Source organism: Bufo gargarizans, chromosome 1 (assembly GCF_014858855.1).
Source record: "Bufo gargarizans isolate SCDJY-AF-19 chromosome 1, ASM1485885v1, whole genome shotgun sequence".
Classification (NCBI taxonomy): Eukaryota; Metazoa; Chordata; class Amphibia; order Anura; family Bufonidae; genus Bufo; species Bufo gargarizans.
The window spans coordinates 288,946,868-288,966,283 of record NC_058080.1 but is presented as its reverse complement, the minus strand read 5'-3'; the positions used below and the strand labels follow the sequence as shown (position 1 = coordinate 288,966,283).

The following is a 19,416-nucleotide window of genomic DNA, read 5'->3' as shown; positions in this document are numbered from 1 at the left end:
TCACATGTGGGGTATTTATACTGCCCTGTCTTTTTAGGGGCCCTAAAGCGTGAGAAGAAGTCTGGAATATAAATGTCTAAAAATGTTTACGCATTTGGATTCCGTGAGGGGTATGGTGAGTTCATGTGAGATTTTATTTTTTGACACAAATTAGTAGAATATGAGACTTAGTAAGAAAAAACAAAAACAAAAACAAACAAAAAATTTCCGCTAACTTGTGCCAAAAAAAATGTCTGAATGGAGCCTTACAGGGGGGGGTGATCAATGACAGGGGGGTAATCACCCATATAGACTCCCGGATCACCCCCCTGTCATTGATCACGCCCCTGGTAAGGCTCCATTCAGACGTCCGTATAATTTTTACGGATCCATGGATCGGATCCGCAAAACACATGCGGACGTCTGAATGGAGCCTTACAGGGGGGTTATCAATGACAGGGGGTGATCAGGGTGATCACCCCCCTGTCACTGATCCCCCCCCTGTAAGGCTCCATTCAGACATCCGCATGATTTTTTACGGATCCATGGATACATGGATCGGATCCACAAAAGACATGCGGACGTCTGAATGGAGCCTTACAGGGGGGTTATCAATGACAGGGGGTGATCAGGGTGATCACCCCCCTGTCACTGATCACCCCCCCTGTAAGGCTCCATTCAGACATCCGCATGATTTTTTACGGATCCATGGATACATGGATCGGATCCACAAAAGACATGCGGACGTCTGAATGGAGCCTTACAGGGGGGTTATCAATGACAGGGGGTGATCAGGGTGATCACCCCCCTGTCACTGATCACCCCCCCTGTAAGGCTCCATTCAGACATCCGCATGATTTTTTACGGATCCATGGATACATGGATCGGATCCACAAAAGACATGCGGACGTCTGAATGGAGCCTTACAGGGGGGTTATCAATGACAGGGGGTGATCAGGGTGATCACCCCCCTGTCACTGATCACCCCCCCTGTAAGGCTCCATTCAGACATCCGCATGATTTTTTACGGATCCATGGATACATGGATCGGATCCACAAAAGACATGCGGACGTCTGAATGGAGCCTTACAGGGGGGTTATCAATGACAGGGGGTGATCAGGGTGATCACCCCCCTGTCACTGATCACCCCCCCTGTAAGGCTCCATTCAGACATCCGCATGATTTTTTACGGATCCATGGATACATGGATCGGATCCACAAAAGACATGCGGACGTCTGAATGGAGCCTTACAGGGGGGTTATCAATGACAGGGGGTGATCAGGGTGATCACCCCCCTGTCACTGATCACCCCCCCTGTAAGGCTCCATTCAGACATCCGCATGATTTTTTACGGATCCATGGATACATGGATCGGATCCACAAAACACATGCGGACGTCTGAATGGAGCCTTACAGGGGGGTGATCAGGGAGTGTATATGGGTGATCACCCGCCTGTCATTGATCACCCCCCTGTAAGGCTCCATTTAGACGTCCGTATGCGTTTTGCGGATCCGATCCATGTATCCGTGGATCCGTAAAAATCATACGGACGTCTGAACGGAGCCTGACAGGGGGGTGATCAATGACAGGGCGGTGATCAATGACAGGGGGGTGATCAGGGAGTTTATATGGGGTGATCATGGGTGATCAGGGGTTTATAAGGGGTTAATAAGTGATGGGGGGGGGGGGGGGAGTGTAGTGTAGTGTGGTGTTTGGTGCGACTGTACTGACCTACCTGAGTCCTCTGGTGGTCGATCCTAACAAAAGGGACCACCAGAGGACCAGGTAGGACGTATATTAGACACTGTTATGAAAACAGCGTCTAATATACCTGTTAGGGGTTAAAAAATTCGGATCTCCAGCCTGCCAGCGAACGATCGCCGCTGGCATGCTGGAGATCCACTCGCTTACCTTCCGTTCCTGTGAGCGCGCGCGCCTGTGTGCACGCGTTCACAGGAAATCTCGCGTCTCGCGAGATGACGCGTATATGCGTGACTGTGCGCCAGCCTGCCACCTCCGGAACGCACATGTGCGTTAGGCGGTCCGGAGGTGGTTAAAAAACATTGTGAACGAAGTATGCTGCCATGGAGAGCGGTGCTCAGGGATCTCACTGCACTTACTATTATCCCCGAGTGCCGCTCCGTTCTCCCGTTATGCCCACTCTCTAAGTTATAGTAGGCGGTGTCTGCCCTTGTCCTGTGGGTGCCTCCTTCTCCTAGGCTGCAGCGCTGGCCAATCGCAACGCACAGCTCACAGCCTGGGAGTTTTTTTTCTCCCAGGCTGTGAGCTGTGCGCTGCGATTGGCCAGCGCTGCAGCCTAGAAGAAGGAGACGCCCACAGGACAAGGGCAGACACCGCCTACTATAACTTAGAGAGTGAACATACCAGAGGGCATAACGGGAGAACGGAGCGGCGCCCGGGGATAATAGTAAGTGCAGTGAGATCCCCGGGTGCCGCTCTCCATGGCAGCATACTTCGTTCACAATGTTTTTCAAGGTAAAAAGGTCCTCTTTAACCCCTTAAGGACATAGGACGCACCGGTACGCCCCATTTCCCCGAGTCCTTAAGGACCAAGGACGTACCGGTACGTCCTAACTTTAAAATCGGCATTCCGGCGCCCCAGGGGTTAATCTGAACAGGATGCCGGCTGAAATCATTCAGCCGGCATCCTGTCACAACGCCAGGGGGGGGGGGAACCTGCGGTTTGCCGTGCTTTTTGCAGTTTCTGATCAGGGACCGCGGGGATCAGAAACTTCAGAGTGCCTAAAATCAAGATTTTGCACCCCCCCCCCTGCACGATTTGATGGCGGCGGGTGGTGCAGGGGGGGGGTGTCGCAGGCGGTGGGGGCGTTGCGGGAGGCGATCCCCCGCCCGCCTCCCCTTGAATAATCGTTGGCGTCTAGTGGGTTATACCAGGGTGCCAGCACATTGCTGGCACCCTGGCATAAACGGCTGACATCGTTGATGCGATGTCAGCCGTTTAACCCTTTCCATACAGCGGTCCGTACGTCAAAATAGTAGCAATCAAACCGTCATCTCATCCCGCAAAAAATGAGACCCTACTCAAGATAATCGCCCAAAAACTGAAAAAACTATGGCTCTTAGACTATGGAGACACTAAACAATTTTTGGGTTTTAAAAATGAAGTTATTGTATAAAACTTACATAAATAAAAAAAATTGTATACATATTAGGTATCGCCGCGTCCGTGACAACCTGCTCTATAAAATTACCACAGGATCTAACCTGTCAGATGAATGTTGTAAATAACAAAAAAAAAAAAAAAAAAACGTGCCAAAAAAGCTATTTCTTGTTACCTTGCCGCACAAAAAGTGGAATATAGAGCAACCAAAAATCATATGTACCCTAAACTAGTACCAACAATACTGCCACCCTATTCCGTACTTTCTAAAATGGGGTCACTTTTTTGGAGTTTCCACTCTAGGGGTGCATCAAATGGGACATGGTGTAAAAAAAACAGTCCAGCAAAATCTGCCTTCCAAAAACCGTATGGCATTCCTTTCCTTCTGCGCCCTGCCGTGTGCCCGTACAGCAGTTTACGACCACATATGGGGTGTTTCTGTAAACTACAGAATCAGGGCCATAAATAATGAGTTTTGTTTGGCTGTTTTGTTTGACTGTCGGATGGCATACACCCTCGTATCCTAAGGGAATTAAGTAATGTCATAGCCAGACCCTTATTTCTGATATTTGCAGATTCTATATTGACAGGGAATGTCCCACAGGATTGGCGCATGGCATATGTGGTGCCAATATTCAAAAAGGGGCCAAAAACAGAGCCTGGAAACTATAGGCCGGTAAGTTTAACATCTGTTGTGGGTAAACTGTTTGAAGGTTTTCTGAGAGATGCTATGTTAGAGCATCTTAACGGAAATAAGCAAATAACGCCATATCAGCATGGCTTCGTGAGGGATCGGTCATGCCAAACTAATTTAATCAGTTTCTATGAGGAGGTAAGTTCTAGACTTGACAGCGGCGAATCAATGGATGTCGTGTATCTGGACTTCTCCAAAGCATTTGACACTGTACCACATAAAAGGTTAGTATATAAAATGAGAATGCTCGGACTGGGAGAAAACGTCTGTATGTGGGTAAGTAACTGGCTCAATGATAGAAAACAGAGGGTGGTTATTAATGGTAAATACTCAGATTGGGTCACTGTCACTAGTGGAGTACCTCAGGGGTCAGTATTGGGCCCTATTCTCTTCAATATATTTATGAATGATCTTGTAGAAGGCTTGCATAGCAAAATATCAATTTTCGCAGATGACACTAAGGCTACTTTCACACTAGCGTTCGGGCGGATCCGTTCTGAACGGATCCGCCCATAATAATGCAGACGGAGGCTCCGTTCAGTACGGATCCGTCTGCATTATTTTTAGCATAGAACAGCTAAGTGTGAAAATAGCCTGGGACGGATCCGTCCAGACTTTCAATGTAAAGTCAATGGGGGACGGATCCGCTTGAAGATTGAGCCACATTGTGGCATCTTCAAACGGATCCGTCCCCATTGACTTACATTGAAAGTCTGGACGGATCCGCACGGATCCGCACGCCTCCGAACGGCCATGCGGACACCCGAACGCTGCAAGCAGCGTTCAGCTGTCCGCCTGTCCGTGCGGAGGCGAGCGGAGCGGAGGCTGAACGCCGCCAGACTGATGCAGTCTGAGCGGATCCGCCTCCATTCAGACTGCATCAGGGCTGGACGGCTGCGTTCGGGTCCGCTCGTGAGCTCCTTCAAACGGAGCTCACGAACGGAAACCCGAACGCTAGTGTGAAAGTAGCCTAAACTGTGTAAAGTAATTAACACTGATGAGGACAGTATACTACTACAGAGCGATCTGGATAGATTGGAGGCTTGGGCAGATAAGTGGCAGATGAGGTTTAACACTGACAAATGTAAAGTTATGCACATGGGAAGGAATAATGCAAGTCACCCGTACATACTAAATGGTAAAACACTCAGTAACACTGACATGGAAAAAGATCTAGGAATTTTAATAAACAGCAAACTAAGCTGCAAAAAACAGTGTCAGGCAGCTGCTGCCAAGGCCAATAAGATAATGGGTTGCATCAAAAGGGGCATAGATGCCCGTGAGGAGAACATAGTCCTACCACTTTACAAATCATTAGTCAGACCACACATGGAGTACTGTGTACAGTTCTGGGCTCCAGTGAACAAAGCAGACATAGCAGAGCTGGAGAGGGTCCAGAGGAGGGCAACTAAAGTAATAACTGGAATGGGGCAACTACAGTACCCTGAAAGATGATCAAAATTAGGGTTATTCACTTTAGAAAAAAGACGACTGAGAGGAGATCTAATTAATATGTATAAATATATCAGGGGTCAGTACAGAGATCTATCCCGTCATCTATTCATTCCCAGGACGGTGACTGTGACAAGGGGACATCCTCTGCGTCTGGAGGAAAGAAGGTTTGTACACAAACATAGAAGAGGATTCTTTACAGTAAGAGCAGTGAGACTATGGAACTCTCTGCCTGAGGAGGTGGTGATGGTGAGTACAATAAAGGAATTCAAGAGGGGCCTGGATGTATTTCTGGAGCGTAATAATATTACAGGCTATAGCTACTAGAGAGAGATCGTTGATCCAGGGATTTATTCTGATTGCCTGATTGGAGTCGGGAAGGAATTTTTATTCCCCTAAAGTGAGGAAAATTGGCTTCTACCTCACATTTATTTTTTTTGCCTTCCTCTGGATCAACTTGCAGGATGACAGGCCGAACTGGATGGACAAATGTCTTTTTTTGGCCTTATGTACTATGTTACTATGTTAACCCTTGCTTTGTAACTGGAAAAAAAATATTAAAATGGAAAATCTGCCAAAAAAGTGAAATTTTGAAATTGTATCTCTATTTTCCATTAAATCTTGTGCAACACCTAAAGGGTTAACAAAGTTTGTAAAATCAGTTTTGAATACCTTGAGGGGTGTAGTTTATAGAATGGGGTCATTTTTGGGCGGTTTCTATTATGTAAGCCTCGCAAAGTGACTTCAGAGCTGTAGTGGTCCCTAAAAATTGTGTTTTTGTAAATTTCTGAAAAATTTCAAGATTTGCTTTTAAACTTCTAAGCCTTATAACATCCCCAAAAAATATCTATCAAAATATATCATTCCCAAAATAATTCAAACATGAAGTAGACATATGGGGAATGTTAAGTCATCACAATTTTTGGGGGTATTACTATGTATTACAGAAGTAGAGAAACTGAAACTTTGAAATTTGCTAATTTTTCTAAATTTTTGGTAAATTAGGTATTTTATTATGCAAAAAAATTAATTCTTTTGATTTTATTTTACCAGTGTCATGAAGTACAATATGTGACGAAAAAACAATCTCAGAATGGCCTGGATAAGTCAAAGTGTTTTAAAGTTATCAGCACTTAAAGTGACACTGGTCAGATTTGCAAAAAATGGCCTGGTCCTTAAGGTGAAAATGAGCCTGGTCCTTAAGGGGTTAAGGACCAGGCCATTTTTTTGCAAATCTGACCAGTGTCACTTTATGTGGTGATAACTTTACTTATTCAGGCCATTCTGAGATTGTTTTCTCATCGCATATTGTACTTCATGACAGTGGTAAATTTGAGTCAAAATATAAAAAAAAATATTTATACCAAAAATTTTGAAAAAGTATGACTTTTTGATCGCTTGCTATTATACTTTTGTGATGTAAGGTGACAAAAAATGGCTTTTTTTCAACCGTTTTTATTTTTTTATGGTGTTCACCTGAGGGGTTGAAACTAAGAAAAACACTTATTTAAAAAAAAAAAAAAATTTTACTTTTTATTTTTGCCCCACTCTGGGATTTCAACTTCTGGGGTCGGATCCCCTCTGCAATGCATTGCAATACAACCTGTATTGTAATACATTGCATGTCAGCTTTTATGCTGACAGCCTGCCTGTGAGACCTAGCCTAAGGGCTGGATCTCACAGGCTTCTGTAGAAGGCAAGCTCCGATGCCTATGGAAGTCATCGGGTCCCCACCACTGCAGCGCAGGGACCCGATGGAGAAGCGGAGGGCACCCGTACCCTCTGCATGCCGTGGTCAGCTTTGACTTTGACAAGGGCTGCGTATGCAGCAGGGGTCCGGCTGTCAGTGACTGCTGGGTCTGTGCTGCTGATCGGGCGGGTGCAGCTCCTGCACCTGCCGGATCAGCCCGCCATGCATGTACGGCGCTGGTCCTTAAGTCACGTCTACCAGCGCTGTACATGTATTGCGTGGGTCCTTAAGGGGTTAAAGGATATTTACTGGAAAATCCCATTAAAGGGGTATTCCAGGATTTTAATATCGATGACCTATTCTTAGGATAGGCCATGAATCTGAGATTGGCAGGGATCTGACACCCCGCCGATCAGCTGTTTCAGAAGTCATTGCTGGACCTATACAGCAGTGGACGGAGCTGGTGACCGCAATGCTGCTCTCACTGCAGTGAATAGATGCAACAATGCAGTTACAAGCTCCAACCACTGCGAAATGGATGGAGCTGAGTAGTTCAGCCGTTTAACTGTGAAACAGCTGATCGGCAGGGTTCCAGAAATATCCTGGAGTACCCCTTTAAGTCAACAAAAATGAATCTTCACTTTAACTCCATTGGTATTGACATGGTGACAGGCCTACACACTGAACTGTTGTAACATGTAATACAAATACCTTATTGAGGTTGTTTTGATAGATGTCATTGAGGCGACTCACGTATGCATCTCTTTTGTCTTTTATAATTCTGGGAGGAGCAGAAAACGTCATTGGTTTATATTAGATACGTTTTTTTAACCAAAGTCCTGCAAATGTATGATGAAAATGAAAGTAGAATAAAAAGGAAAATCTTTTCGTAAGCAGAAAGACTGGGCAATGCTGGCAAGTCATGCTCCTGTGAAATAGGTATCCACTAAGCTTTGGAAGTGCTGGTGGCAAATACCGATGATTGTCTCCTACACTTATGCAACCCAGCAATGGAATCAGGAATATGGGTTAAAGCCGTGATCCAGCAGATCAAATATTTTTATGAAAGGCTGAAAATGGAAATCTGCGAGGCGATCAGGAATGATAGGAGATCGATGAGACAAGTATTGCTTCCTTTATTTTGATCATTTTTTTAAATGTATTCTGAACCTTTTGTAAAAAAATAAATAAAAATGTATAACCACCAGATTACCCCTTTAACAGTTTCTGGTTTAACGTACAAAATGCAGAACCCATTGACGCACACAACATATACATTTGTCACAGGAAGGATGGAAGGGCAGTCTTAGGCCTCCTGTACACGACAGTTTTTTTTTTTTCCGTTTACTGGCTGTTTTTTGCATTCCGCATACGGTCCGTATACGGAACCATTCATTTCAGTGGTTTTGCAAAAAAATCATAATGTACTCTGTATGCATTCGGTTTCTGTTTTTCCGTTCCTGTCAAAAGATAGAACATGTCCTATTATTGCCCGCAAATCACATTCCGTGGATTTATTCAAGTCAATGGGTCCGCAAAAAAAAAACGGAACACATACGGAAATGCATCCATATGTCTTCCGTATCCGTTCCGTTTTTGCGGAACCATCTATTGAAATTTTTCTGCCCAGCCTAATTTTTCTAAGTAATTACTGTATATGCCATACGGAAAAACGGAACGGAAACAAAAAACGGAACAACGGATCCGTGAAAAACGGACCGCAAAACACTGAAAAAGCCATACGATCGTGTGCAGGAGGCCTTACTTATTCAATGCTCACTGAAAGAGGCTTAGAAGCATCAGATAAGTGTCAAGGACCACTCCCCAACACTCTCCAACACTCTGTCCTTTCAATAACACCTGGCTGGACTCTTTTTGGACACTGACATCCCTGTCCTCTGAACATACAAATAACTAATCTTTTGTATTTTGCCGCTGCTCTGATAACCACCCTACAGATTTCGTTGGGCCCAGATGTTCCAACACTCTGCCTATTTTTGCAAACAAATGGACCATCCTTTTTTGAATGGACTGGGTAGGTGCTTCATTGAAAGAAGAAGACTTTTCAGACTTCTTTTAAGGCTCCATTCACACATCCGCGATTCCGCTCCGCATTTTGCTTAACGGAATTGCGGACCAATCCATTTCTGAGGGGCCACACTTCCGGGTCCGCAATTCCGAAAAAAAAATAGAACATGTCCTATTCTTGGCCGCAATAGCAGACAAGAATAGGCATATTCTATTAGTGCCAGCAATGTGCGGTCCGCAAAATGCGGAACGCACATTGCCGCTGTCCGTGTTTTGCGGATCCGCAAAACACACACGGATGTGTGAATGGACCCTAAGACTTATCATTCAACTTTTTTCTGCTCATGTTGAAAATAGAATATGAGAACCCTTCTGCTCTACAGTCTGGTACTTGGATGATGGAGACCCTCTATAATTACTTAGTGTTTCCTTTTTGTATCTGCTTTTTCTCTTTATACCTTGGACTCCTGAAATGATTCCAACCATTCGTCCTGACCTCCTCCCTTCTCTCATCCCTTTTTTCTAGCCTGCAGGTGCACTGTGCCTTGTATGACTTTCTCTACATGATAAATGCCATTTGCTGAAGTGACAAAACCCCTTTAACCCTTTGAAGGCACAACCTAGTTTGGCACTGAAAGGGGTTCTTTACCTTCTTACTGATGATCTACCGTCTGGATAGGTCATCGGCACAGAGGGGGGTCCAACATCTAGGACCCCCGCCAACCAGCTGTTTGAGAAGGCAGTGGCACTTGCAGTAGCGCCCCAGCCTTCTCACTGCTTCCCACAGGCCAGTGACATCAGTGAATTGGGCTGAGCTGCACCGAGGCGATGTGACAGTTGTGACGTCACTGGTCTGCGGAAAGCAACGAGAAGGCCACAGCACTACTGCGAGTGCTGCTGCCTTCTCAAACAGCTGATCGCTGGTGGTCCTGGGGGTCGGACTCCTGCCACTCAGATGCTGGTGACCTATTCAAAGGATAGATCATCAGTAAGAAAAAAGGTAAAGAACCCCTTTAAGGCTCAGCTTATATTTTTTTCACTTTCTGATCTCTGCATTTCAAAAACCGTACAAATTTTTTTTTTAAGGACACCATTTTTGGGTACATGAGGTACAACTTTTAAAAATATTTTTGAGGTGACCATGAAAACAAAAAACAAAGCAATTCCACCATAGTTTTTAGGGTTTCCTTTTTATGGTGTTTACTGCACTGTAATGACATTTTACCTTTCTTCTGTGAGTCAGTATGATTATGGAGATGCCAAATGTAGATGGTATTTGTTATGTTTTACTATTTTAAAAAATATTTTTATAGATTTTATTAATAAAATTTTGGGATTGATACAAGTTTTGATCATTTTTTTATTCAATTTGGCACTGAGGATTTCTTTAATTTATGACATTCACTGCGCAGGTTAAATAATGGATATTTTAATAGACTTTGTTGTTGCAAACATAGCAATACCAATTATGTTCATCTTATATACAGGGTATTGCAAAAGGCTGGACACACCATTTTAAAAGTGCAATTTGTAGAACATGGACTTCCAATGTGTGAAAGTATCAATTTGGAGGGAGACTGCATTATCTGGGGGATTAAATATTATGGCTGGCATTGAATTCAGCTCAGGTTTTTCCAATGGGAAGGGGGTCATGTAATATATTTGTCTTGGCTACAATTTACTCAGCTTTTACCTATTTAGGATTTAGGAGAGGTGGAAGTTTCCTAAAATGGTTTACATGACGCGTTTGATGTGTCAACCATTCTGCCAGATGCACATGGTTTAACGTTTAGTTTTCATGAACACGCTGTAGAACTGCAACAGGTACTTCTTCACAGTACTGTAGGATTCACCATTTCAGGTGAGCCATATTAGCTCACCTGAAATGGTTCAATATGGCTCACCTGAAATGGTGAATGGAGCTATATTCAATACAGCACATTTTAAAATGCAGCCTCCCCTCCCAATTAATACTTTAACACAGTGGAAGTCATTTTCTACAAATTACACCAGTTAAAAGGGTGTGTGCTGACTTTTTCCTCATCCTGTATAGAACCAGTCAACTCCTTTTCATTCCATGTTTTTTTTTTCTACATTTTAGATTCATATTGAAGGCATGAAAACTACGAAGGAAGCTATATGGAATTAAAGGGGTTGTCCGGGTTCAGAGCTGAACCCGGACATACCCTTATTTTCACCCAGGCAGCTTTCAATAACACACGGCTGGGCGGAAAACAGAATGCCAGAATTTAAAACGCCGATGTGAACATAGCTTTAGCCGTCCTGGATAGGATGTATTCTGAACAATAGTTAAATCAGTCCAGTTCCTGGGCAGAAGAGGATGCAGCCATGGATGGCTAAGGAAGCGGTTACATGAGTAAACCATGTGACCGCCACCATTTTGATTCCCATTGACAGGGTGGCTGTGGCACAGCGCTGTTTACACAGCTGTGGATGGCCAGAGAGGGACTTTTAGACAGTTAGTTTTTCTCAATAACAACAGCAGGACGCGAGATGGCACTAATACAGTTATGTTCAGCAGACATTAGCACATCGCTAATGTCAGCCAGCTTAATACCCATTTTTCAGGTGACAGAAACCCGTTAAGGGCATAACACATCCACTTTTACTGTATGTACGATGGATTTCACAAGTACAGTATTTTTTTATAAAAATAAAGAAAACTGCTGGTTTCGGCCTCACGGAAACATGTTTTACTTACTTCCAAGTAAATTTCACATCAGATGTTTGAAATCCATAATCTTCATGATCATGTATATATTCAGAATGAATGGCTGCATTCCACATAATCTGGAGAAAACATAACAATGTTACTATCGAGAAAAGAAAAATGAAGCAATAAGGAGCAACACAGACTATATGTAGCTAGCAAATCACCTAAAGCATAGTACACTGAGCACTGCATAGAAGATGGCCTGCTGATCGCCATGTGACACCATCCAGAAGAAGACCATATATTTCCCCTACAACAACCGACATTGTAATACATGAAGGAGCAATAGCCGCTCTTTGCTACGGCCTTCTGCTCGAAGAAGGAGACACGGGGGTTGGAAGAAAAAGCTGCCAGGACAACAAGTGTTTGGCAGAGAGCTATCTAAGGTATGTGCTATGCCAGCTAGGCATGGATAGCACACTGATCCATATTCATAAATCTGCCCAATACAAGAATCTCACCACAGGCAGTGTTCCCTCTAAGCCTTGGCAGCTGCTGAGCGGGGTCGGCTCAGAGCTGGGCACAGCGCCATCAGAGGTGGGCGATAGGAAAACCTAAGATAATTGTCACTTCAAAGAGCATACAAACCTTAGCGCCATCCCATACAATACAGTATAACCCCTGCACCATCCCGTACAATATACAGTATAGTCCTCTCTGTGATCACTGGACATTGCTCTCCATATAAAAACCATACAGGGAAAAAAAAAAATCTTTGATCCAGAGAACTTACATAGAAAAACTAATAACCAAGAGGCTAAACAAAACCCAGTTTCTGACCCTTATGTTAAAACATAACTTTCATTTTATTGCTCTAATACCTAAACACCTAAAAGGAAAAAAAATAATTTAAAAAAGCTGCTGTTTCTCTAGATGACCTTATGTTGATAGTAGTGGTAATAGAGTCTCAAGGGTCTATAAAAGCAGCTACACTATTTTTACAAATCATTGAGACTCTATTAACACTACTATCAACATAAGGTCATCTAGAGAAACAGTAGGTTTTATTTTTTTCCTTTCTCTTTAGGTGTTAAAATAGAACTTTAATTAGATTGCTCTAACACCTAAACACCTAAAGGGGGAAAAAAGAAAGACTGTGCTGGGCTGGCGGCGCTGCTGTTGCTGTGGGCTGTGGCAGGGCCGGGGGTGAAAAGGGGAGAAAAATACGTTATAAAAAAGTCTGATAAATACCAGTGTGAATGAAGGACTGTTAAAAGGGGTTAATAACTACTGAAGGCCCTTCACAGTAGTTATTAACCCCTTTAAGCAGTCCCCCAGTCACAGTATTTATTAACCACTTCAGCAGTCCCCCATTCACAGTATTTATTAACCCCTTCAGCAGTCCCCCCTTCACTAAAGAGGGGACTAGTGAAAGGGGTTAATAAATACTGTGAATGGGGGACTGCTGAAGTGGTTAATAAATACTGTGAATGGGGGACTGCTGAAGTGGTTAATAAATACTGTGAATGGGGGACTGCTGAAGTGGTTAATAAATACTGTGACTGGGGGACTGCTTAAAGGGGTTAATAACTACTGTGAAGGGCCTTCAGTAGTTATTAACCCCTTTTAACAGTCCTTCATTCACACTGGTATTTATCAGACTTTTTTATAACGTATTTTTCTCCCCTTTTCACCCCCGGCCCTGCCACAGCCCACAGCAACAGCAGCGCCGCCAGCCCAGCACAGTCTTTCAATTTCTTTCAGACCAGACACGGCCACTACCTCAGCGAACTCTGTGGCCACGCTCCTCAGAGTTCCCTTCCTTCTCCCACGAATCCTGCAGCGCCAATAAGTGCGCGAACAGCGGTGTGTGTGTGACGTCTGACGTTAAAGAACACAGTGACGACTGACGTTATGTAGGCGGCGCCCCGCTGTGCTGAGCCGCACAAGACTACGAGGAGGACGTCGGCGCCGTCACGCACATAAGTCTGACGAGTGACGACAAGAGCTGGCATTTTGCCAGCAGCGTTAGCGAACTAGGCTGAGTGAGCGGGCATTATAAAATGGTGAGCGGGGTCACAATAATTGCTGCGCGGCCGCCCACCCGCGCAGCTTAGAGGGAACACTGACCACAGGTCCATTCTTGGAGATGAGAGTGAGAAAATACAGAATGCACACCAATGCTAGCCGTTTTTCACATATTTGTTTTTTTGTGGAACGAAAATGAGATACAGCCTACTTTTTTTTAACTTTGTGTGGTCCGTTCCGATCCCTTAAAGGGGTTCCGTCAGACGTGTTGCAATAAAACCATCTCACCTGAGACGTGTGTTAAACATCATGATCTTAATCCCATCTTCCTACGTACCCGCATTCTTGAGAAAATGGATGTTTGACAATATGCAAATGAGGAGGCTGCAGTGTACTAGGACAGTGCCACTGCACAACGTTGCTCACAGAGGCTCCGCTCCCTTCATGCAGCGCCCCCACTGCTGACTGACAAGGCGGTACACGCCCTGTACAAGGGTGGAGGCGTGAGCACGTCTACACTTCCTGGCCCTGCCATGAAGGGCAGCGTGCAGAGCCTTTGGGAGCGATGGTGTACATCAACAACGCCCTCGCGGCTCATCTGCATTATAAAACACCAAGGTTCTCAAGAATGTGGGCACCTAGGAAGACTGGACCAAGACCATGATGATCAACCGTCAAGGGCACGTCTCAGGTGAGATGGTTTTATTGTGACCTATCTGATGACAGAACCCTTTATAGAATAACTAAACTTTTTATACCGTTTTCTTTTAAACTACAGCGTGAGGGGGACCACAGGCAGGCGATCTGTCCTCTGTCCTGTGCAGCCAGAAATCCGTACGCCTCTGACAAACCGGCGCTGTACCAGAATGATGAATTAAGAGAAGGTAAAATCTAGGACTTTGGGTCCTTTTTTAAAGGGGTTGTCCAGGATTGAGGACTTTGTTCCATTAGTACAAGACAGACATACATATAACATACATCCATGTCCTACCTATTCCACATGTTTCTGAAGCACCGTTTTCTTACAGGAAATTGTTCTCCGGAAGTGAAGTTTTCTTAGACTCAGTGACGTACCGGGTCCCTTGCAGGAGCGCTGAAGCCTCTTCTTCCGGCAACTCAGGGAGCCTGGTGACGTCACCGGCACTGATGGGCGGGCTATAGCGCTGCTCTAGCCAGTAAAATGGCTAGGGCAGCGCTAAAGCACGCCCATCAGAGCCGCTGACGTCACTGAACACACTGCCGGGCGGAAGCCTCTGCCCGGCAGTATGTTATTGTAAACATCGGAGCATGAACTGCCCGATGCCCAAGTCAGGGGGGCTGTCTGGGTGAAAATAGAGGTTTGTCCGGGTTCAGCTCTGAACCCGGACAACCCCTTTAATATAGAAAACTGCATAAATAATGAATACAGTATAATACTAAAATGATTTTTGGGCTATTTAGAACAGTTTAAAAGAAAAGTGTAAAAAAGTTTAGTCCCTCTTTAAACAAAGGAATGAAGTATGAAGCTAGTTGGTATGGTGTTAGTATAGCCCTCATCACTGCATTTGTTACATGGCGGCACAATGAGAATTAGTGTCAAGCTACATTTAGGTTACTCACCTTTTTCGGGACGCATCCAACATTGACCTGGAAGAGATTAGAGTAAAAGATACATAAGAGAGGTTGTACTTGGATCCGCAGACACTACAGTATCAGGGAAGGTATCCCTCATGGGACACTAGACTAACAATATCTTGCTGGTATTTTACCGTCTCTGAGGCGAGGGCTACATGGCGACTTGTAGTAAGATCGGAACGTCGCACTGCTAAAATTGCAACTAATGGTATTGAAGGTTTTAGGACCTTGTCTTGTTGGATTTCTGAGTGACCACATTCAGACCTTTACAACATTGAGCCGTAAAGGGGTCGTCCAGCTGTCAAACACTTTTGGGCAGCCCCCTCTCCCCAGACTTATCTGCTCCATAAGTTCACCGCAGTCTGATCCCCGTTGGTCAACTTCCAGAAAGAGCTGGGGTCACGTGTGCTGCTGCAGCAACTGGGTCACATGCCGTTTGGAGGATACGACACCTCTGCTGCCAGTCTTTGGCTGCAGTGGCACATGTGACCCTAGTCCATTCCAGAAGTTGACAAGTAGGACTGAAGGAGCTGGAATCAAGCGTCGGGGAGCAGCTAAGTAGTGCTTCCCTCCACAGGTCCGGCGACGAGGAGTGGCTGCCCAAAAGTGTTTGAGGGTCGGCTACTGAATAACTGCAAGGAAACCATCTACATGGAGATCAAAGCAAAACCCAACATGAGCTTTAGTAGAGGGCATATAAAGTAGAGGGCAAGGCAAGTGAAACCATAGGAATATCAGACTATGTAATGGAGCCCTACCGCTGCCCCTGTTTATTGGCCAACGTAATGACAGATTGTCTCCGGGCGTAGGACATCACAGTGAAGTGCCGTCTACTAAGGAGTCTATGGGTCCGCGAAAACCCGGATAGCATCCGCTCTTCACAGACCACTGGTAGGAGATACTCTGGAAATTAATTTACAGTAGAGCTGTGTCGGTGGAATACGGGTGACACATAGAGGGCAAAAGACAGACAAAGAAATGTGACGAGGCCTAAGAAACACACATCGGCACTTTAGGATATCACGAGCCGGACCTTCATTTCTCAATTTCCTAATCCTTATGTAATAGTCAAGACAGGTTTACTGTGGAAACAGTCAACATGGAAACTGCAAGAGTTTAACTAGTTAGTCACTGTCTGTGGCACCGCCTTTACACTGCATCACTCCTTGCTTGTCACCTATACACTGCATAGTCTCTACCAATGGATGTCTGAAGGACAAGTACATTCATTGGAAGTTAATCCAGAACACTGGTACCCTGCCGGCTCACTGTCACTGGAGACTTGGCTTATATAGATCACATTACCACTGTCTGAGTGAACCCTTAGGGGGTGCATTCCAGCATGAGGCGGGTGCAGAATACAGGATGTATGGCCGTAGTATAGACAAAGGGGTTAGGTTCCCGTCTTACAGAGATCGCCTTGACGTGCAGCAGACGGGTTCAAATATTTTGTACAAAATGATTTGCCAAGCATCTCTAATTTATTAGCATAGCATAAGCAATATAATTCATTTTTGTACTTTATTTGGTTCGCAGAGAGCTGTTGCATTGTATGTTTTGTTCTATAGACTTAAAGGGGCAGCATAGGGTGGACAGTAAGCAGGATACAGCCTTATGAGGATTGTCCAGTGGATGGTGAGGAGGGTGTAGTTTACAGGGGGCAGGGGACAATAAGAAAGCTGCAGTGTACAGGGCGCAGTGTATAGTGAGGAGCACAATATAGTGAAAAGGCTGCAGTGTACAAAGAGCAGTGTACAGCGAGGATGCTGCAGTGTATAGTCAGGAAGCACAGTACAGTGAGGAGGCTCCAGTGTAGTGAGGAGGCTGCAGTGTGTAGAGAGGAGGCTCAAGTGTACAGTGAGAAGGCTGCAGTGTGTAGAGAGGAGGCTGCAGTGTGTAGAGAGGAGGCTGCAGTGTACAGTAAGGAGGCTGCAGTGTACAGTAAGGAGGCTGCAGTGTACAGTAAGGAGGCTGCAGTGTACATGGGGCAGTGTACAGTGAGGAGGCTGCAGTGTACAGTGAGGAGGCTGCAGTGTACATGGGGAAGTGTATAGTGAGAAGGCTGTAGTGTGCAGTGTGAAGGCTGCAGTGTACAGTGAGAAGGCTGCAGTGTACAGTGAGGAGGCTGCAGTGTGAAGGCTGCAGTGTACAGTGAGGAGGCTGCAGTGTGTAGAGAGGAGGCTGCAGTGTAGTGAGGAGGCTGCAGTGTACATGGGGCAGTGTGAAGTGAGGAGGCCACAGTGTACAGTGTGAAGGCCACAGTGTACAGTGAGGAGTCTGTAGTGTACAGTGAGGAGGCTGCAGTGTACAGTGAGGAGGTTGCAGTGTACAGTGAGGAGGCTGCAGTGTACAGTGAGGAGGCTGCAGTGTACAGTGAGGAGGCTGCAGTGCGCAGAGATGAGACTGCAGTGCGCAGAGATGAGACTGCAGTGCGCAGAGAGGAGGCTGCAGTGTATAGTGAGGAGGCTGCAGTGAGGAGAGATGAGACTGCAGTGCGCAGAGAGGAGGCTGCAGTGTATAGTGAGGAGGCTGCAGTGCAGATACTCACACAGGTGCCTCCCAGCTTGTTGCTCTCCACCACGGCTGCCCTGGCTCCCAGCTCGGCCGCCCTGCGGGCACTGCCCAGCCCCCCGGACCCTCCGCCGATAACCAGATAGTCGAACGAGCAGTGTGGCCGCCGGTGAGCCCCGCACACAGGAGCCGCTTCCTGCGCATCTACCGCGCCCTCAGGAGTGTTGTGGGGCCCGGACATGGTGAAGCTGGCCCGGCTCAGCCTGGGTACAGGGAGCCCTCTGGAGTGTGGTGACAGGAGGAAGGAGCCTCCGCGGACAGGACACAGACTGGTTTGTAATGGCGGGAGCAGGGCGCTGCTGTGACCGGGGACAGGCTGGCTGCTCCCCCGGGACCGTGTGCACAGCACGAGCGATGTCCTCAGGACTCTGCTCCGGTGTATGAATGCCATAACGCGGAAGTAATGGGCGGAGGCCGGGCACTGCTTAGTCACCGTGACTGCTGCCAGCTCCTGTACTTACACCGGGCATGTGGGCATCTATCTATTATAGAACTATAATCTACCTAGAAAATAAAGAACAGTGTTTATTCACCAGATAGCGACGGACCTTTCTCAAGCAGTGACACATGTACAATGGTGCTCCACACACACATATATATATATATATATATATATATATATATATATATATATATATATATACACCCTTACCAATCAAGAGGAATATTTAATCCATAAATAATCCATAAATCTATTCAAATACATAATTACAATATAGAAAATGACCAGACAAGTCTCCTGTGTATACAAATTGCTATGTCATGATTTCCATATAATTATAGAAGTATTGCCATATACCCTAATTGATGGCAGATTAAACATATGGATTACCTGATTACAACAATCCCCAGGTGTATGAATAATAACTTACATAAAATTACAGGCCAGTGCTTTTTCCCTATCCTAACCGCTGGTGAGGCTCCCAGCGCATGCGCAGTGTCGGCCGGTGTCCAGCTGAGAACATCCATCCGATCACCGCACCTACGCACTGGCCCGTAATTTTTCCCTACCCTAACCACTGGTGAGGCTCCCGGCGCATGCGCAGTGTCGGCCGGTGTCCAGCTAACTCTGCTATGAAATTTCCCTACCCTGTCGTTGTGCGCCTGCGCGGCACACCTCATGTCATGTCCGGTGCGGCCGGAAGTGATAAGGGTAGGGAAATCTAACGGAACACCGGTGTTCTGCCAGATCTCTATACCTTGTGAAAAATCTATACCGGATGTGATGCGGCCGCACAGGAATCAGCTGGAGGAGGGTGTGCGTGGCGCTGCGTAAGCTCACATCCACTGGTTTAGGAAAGAATTGTTGTAGCGCGGAGATAGAAGTACTTTGTGCACCGCGCGTGCGCACTTAGGGGTATAGAGATTTTGCAGCGCAAAATGTTGCATCAGATCTCCCTACCCCTGAGTGCGCACGCGCGCACAAATGATCAGTTCATCCTGATTTGATCTGATGATTTGTGCGCGCGTGCGCACTCAGAGGTAAAGAGATCTGATGCAACATTTTGCGCTGCAAAATCTCTAGACCCCTAATTGCGCAC

At 45.8% G+C, this 19,416-nt stretch overlaps 1 protein-coding gene across 1 annotated transcript in view; it reads right to left on the bottom strand.

Moving 5' to 3' along the window:
- The window catches only part of GSR (glutathione-disulfide reductase), a 41,355-nt gene extending 23,062 nt beyond the window's left edge, over positions 1 to 18,293 (bottom strand). The window contains exons 1-4 of the mRNA XM_044304503.1: positions 17,853 to 18,293; positions 15,290 to 15,316; positions 11,711 to 11,799; positions 7,672 to 7,741 (exon numbers count right to left, since the gene is read on the bottom strand). Of these exons, the coding sequence (XP_044160438.1) occupies positions 7,672 to 7,741; positions 11,711 to 11,799; positions 15,290 to 15,316; positions 17,853 to 18,266 (600 nt within the window). The 5' untranslated portion in view covers positions 18,267 to 18,293. The remainder of the gene's footprint in view (positions 1 to 7,671; positions 7,742 to 11,710; positions 11,800 to 15,289; positions 15,317 to 17,852) is intronic.
- Positions 18,294 to 19,416: the final 1,123 nt, after the last annotated feature.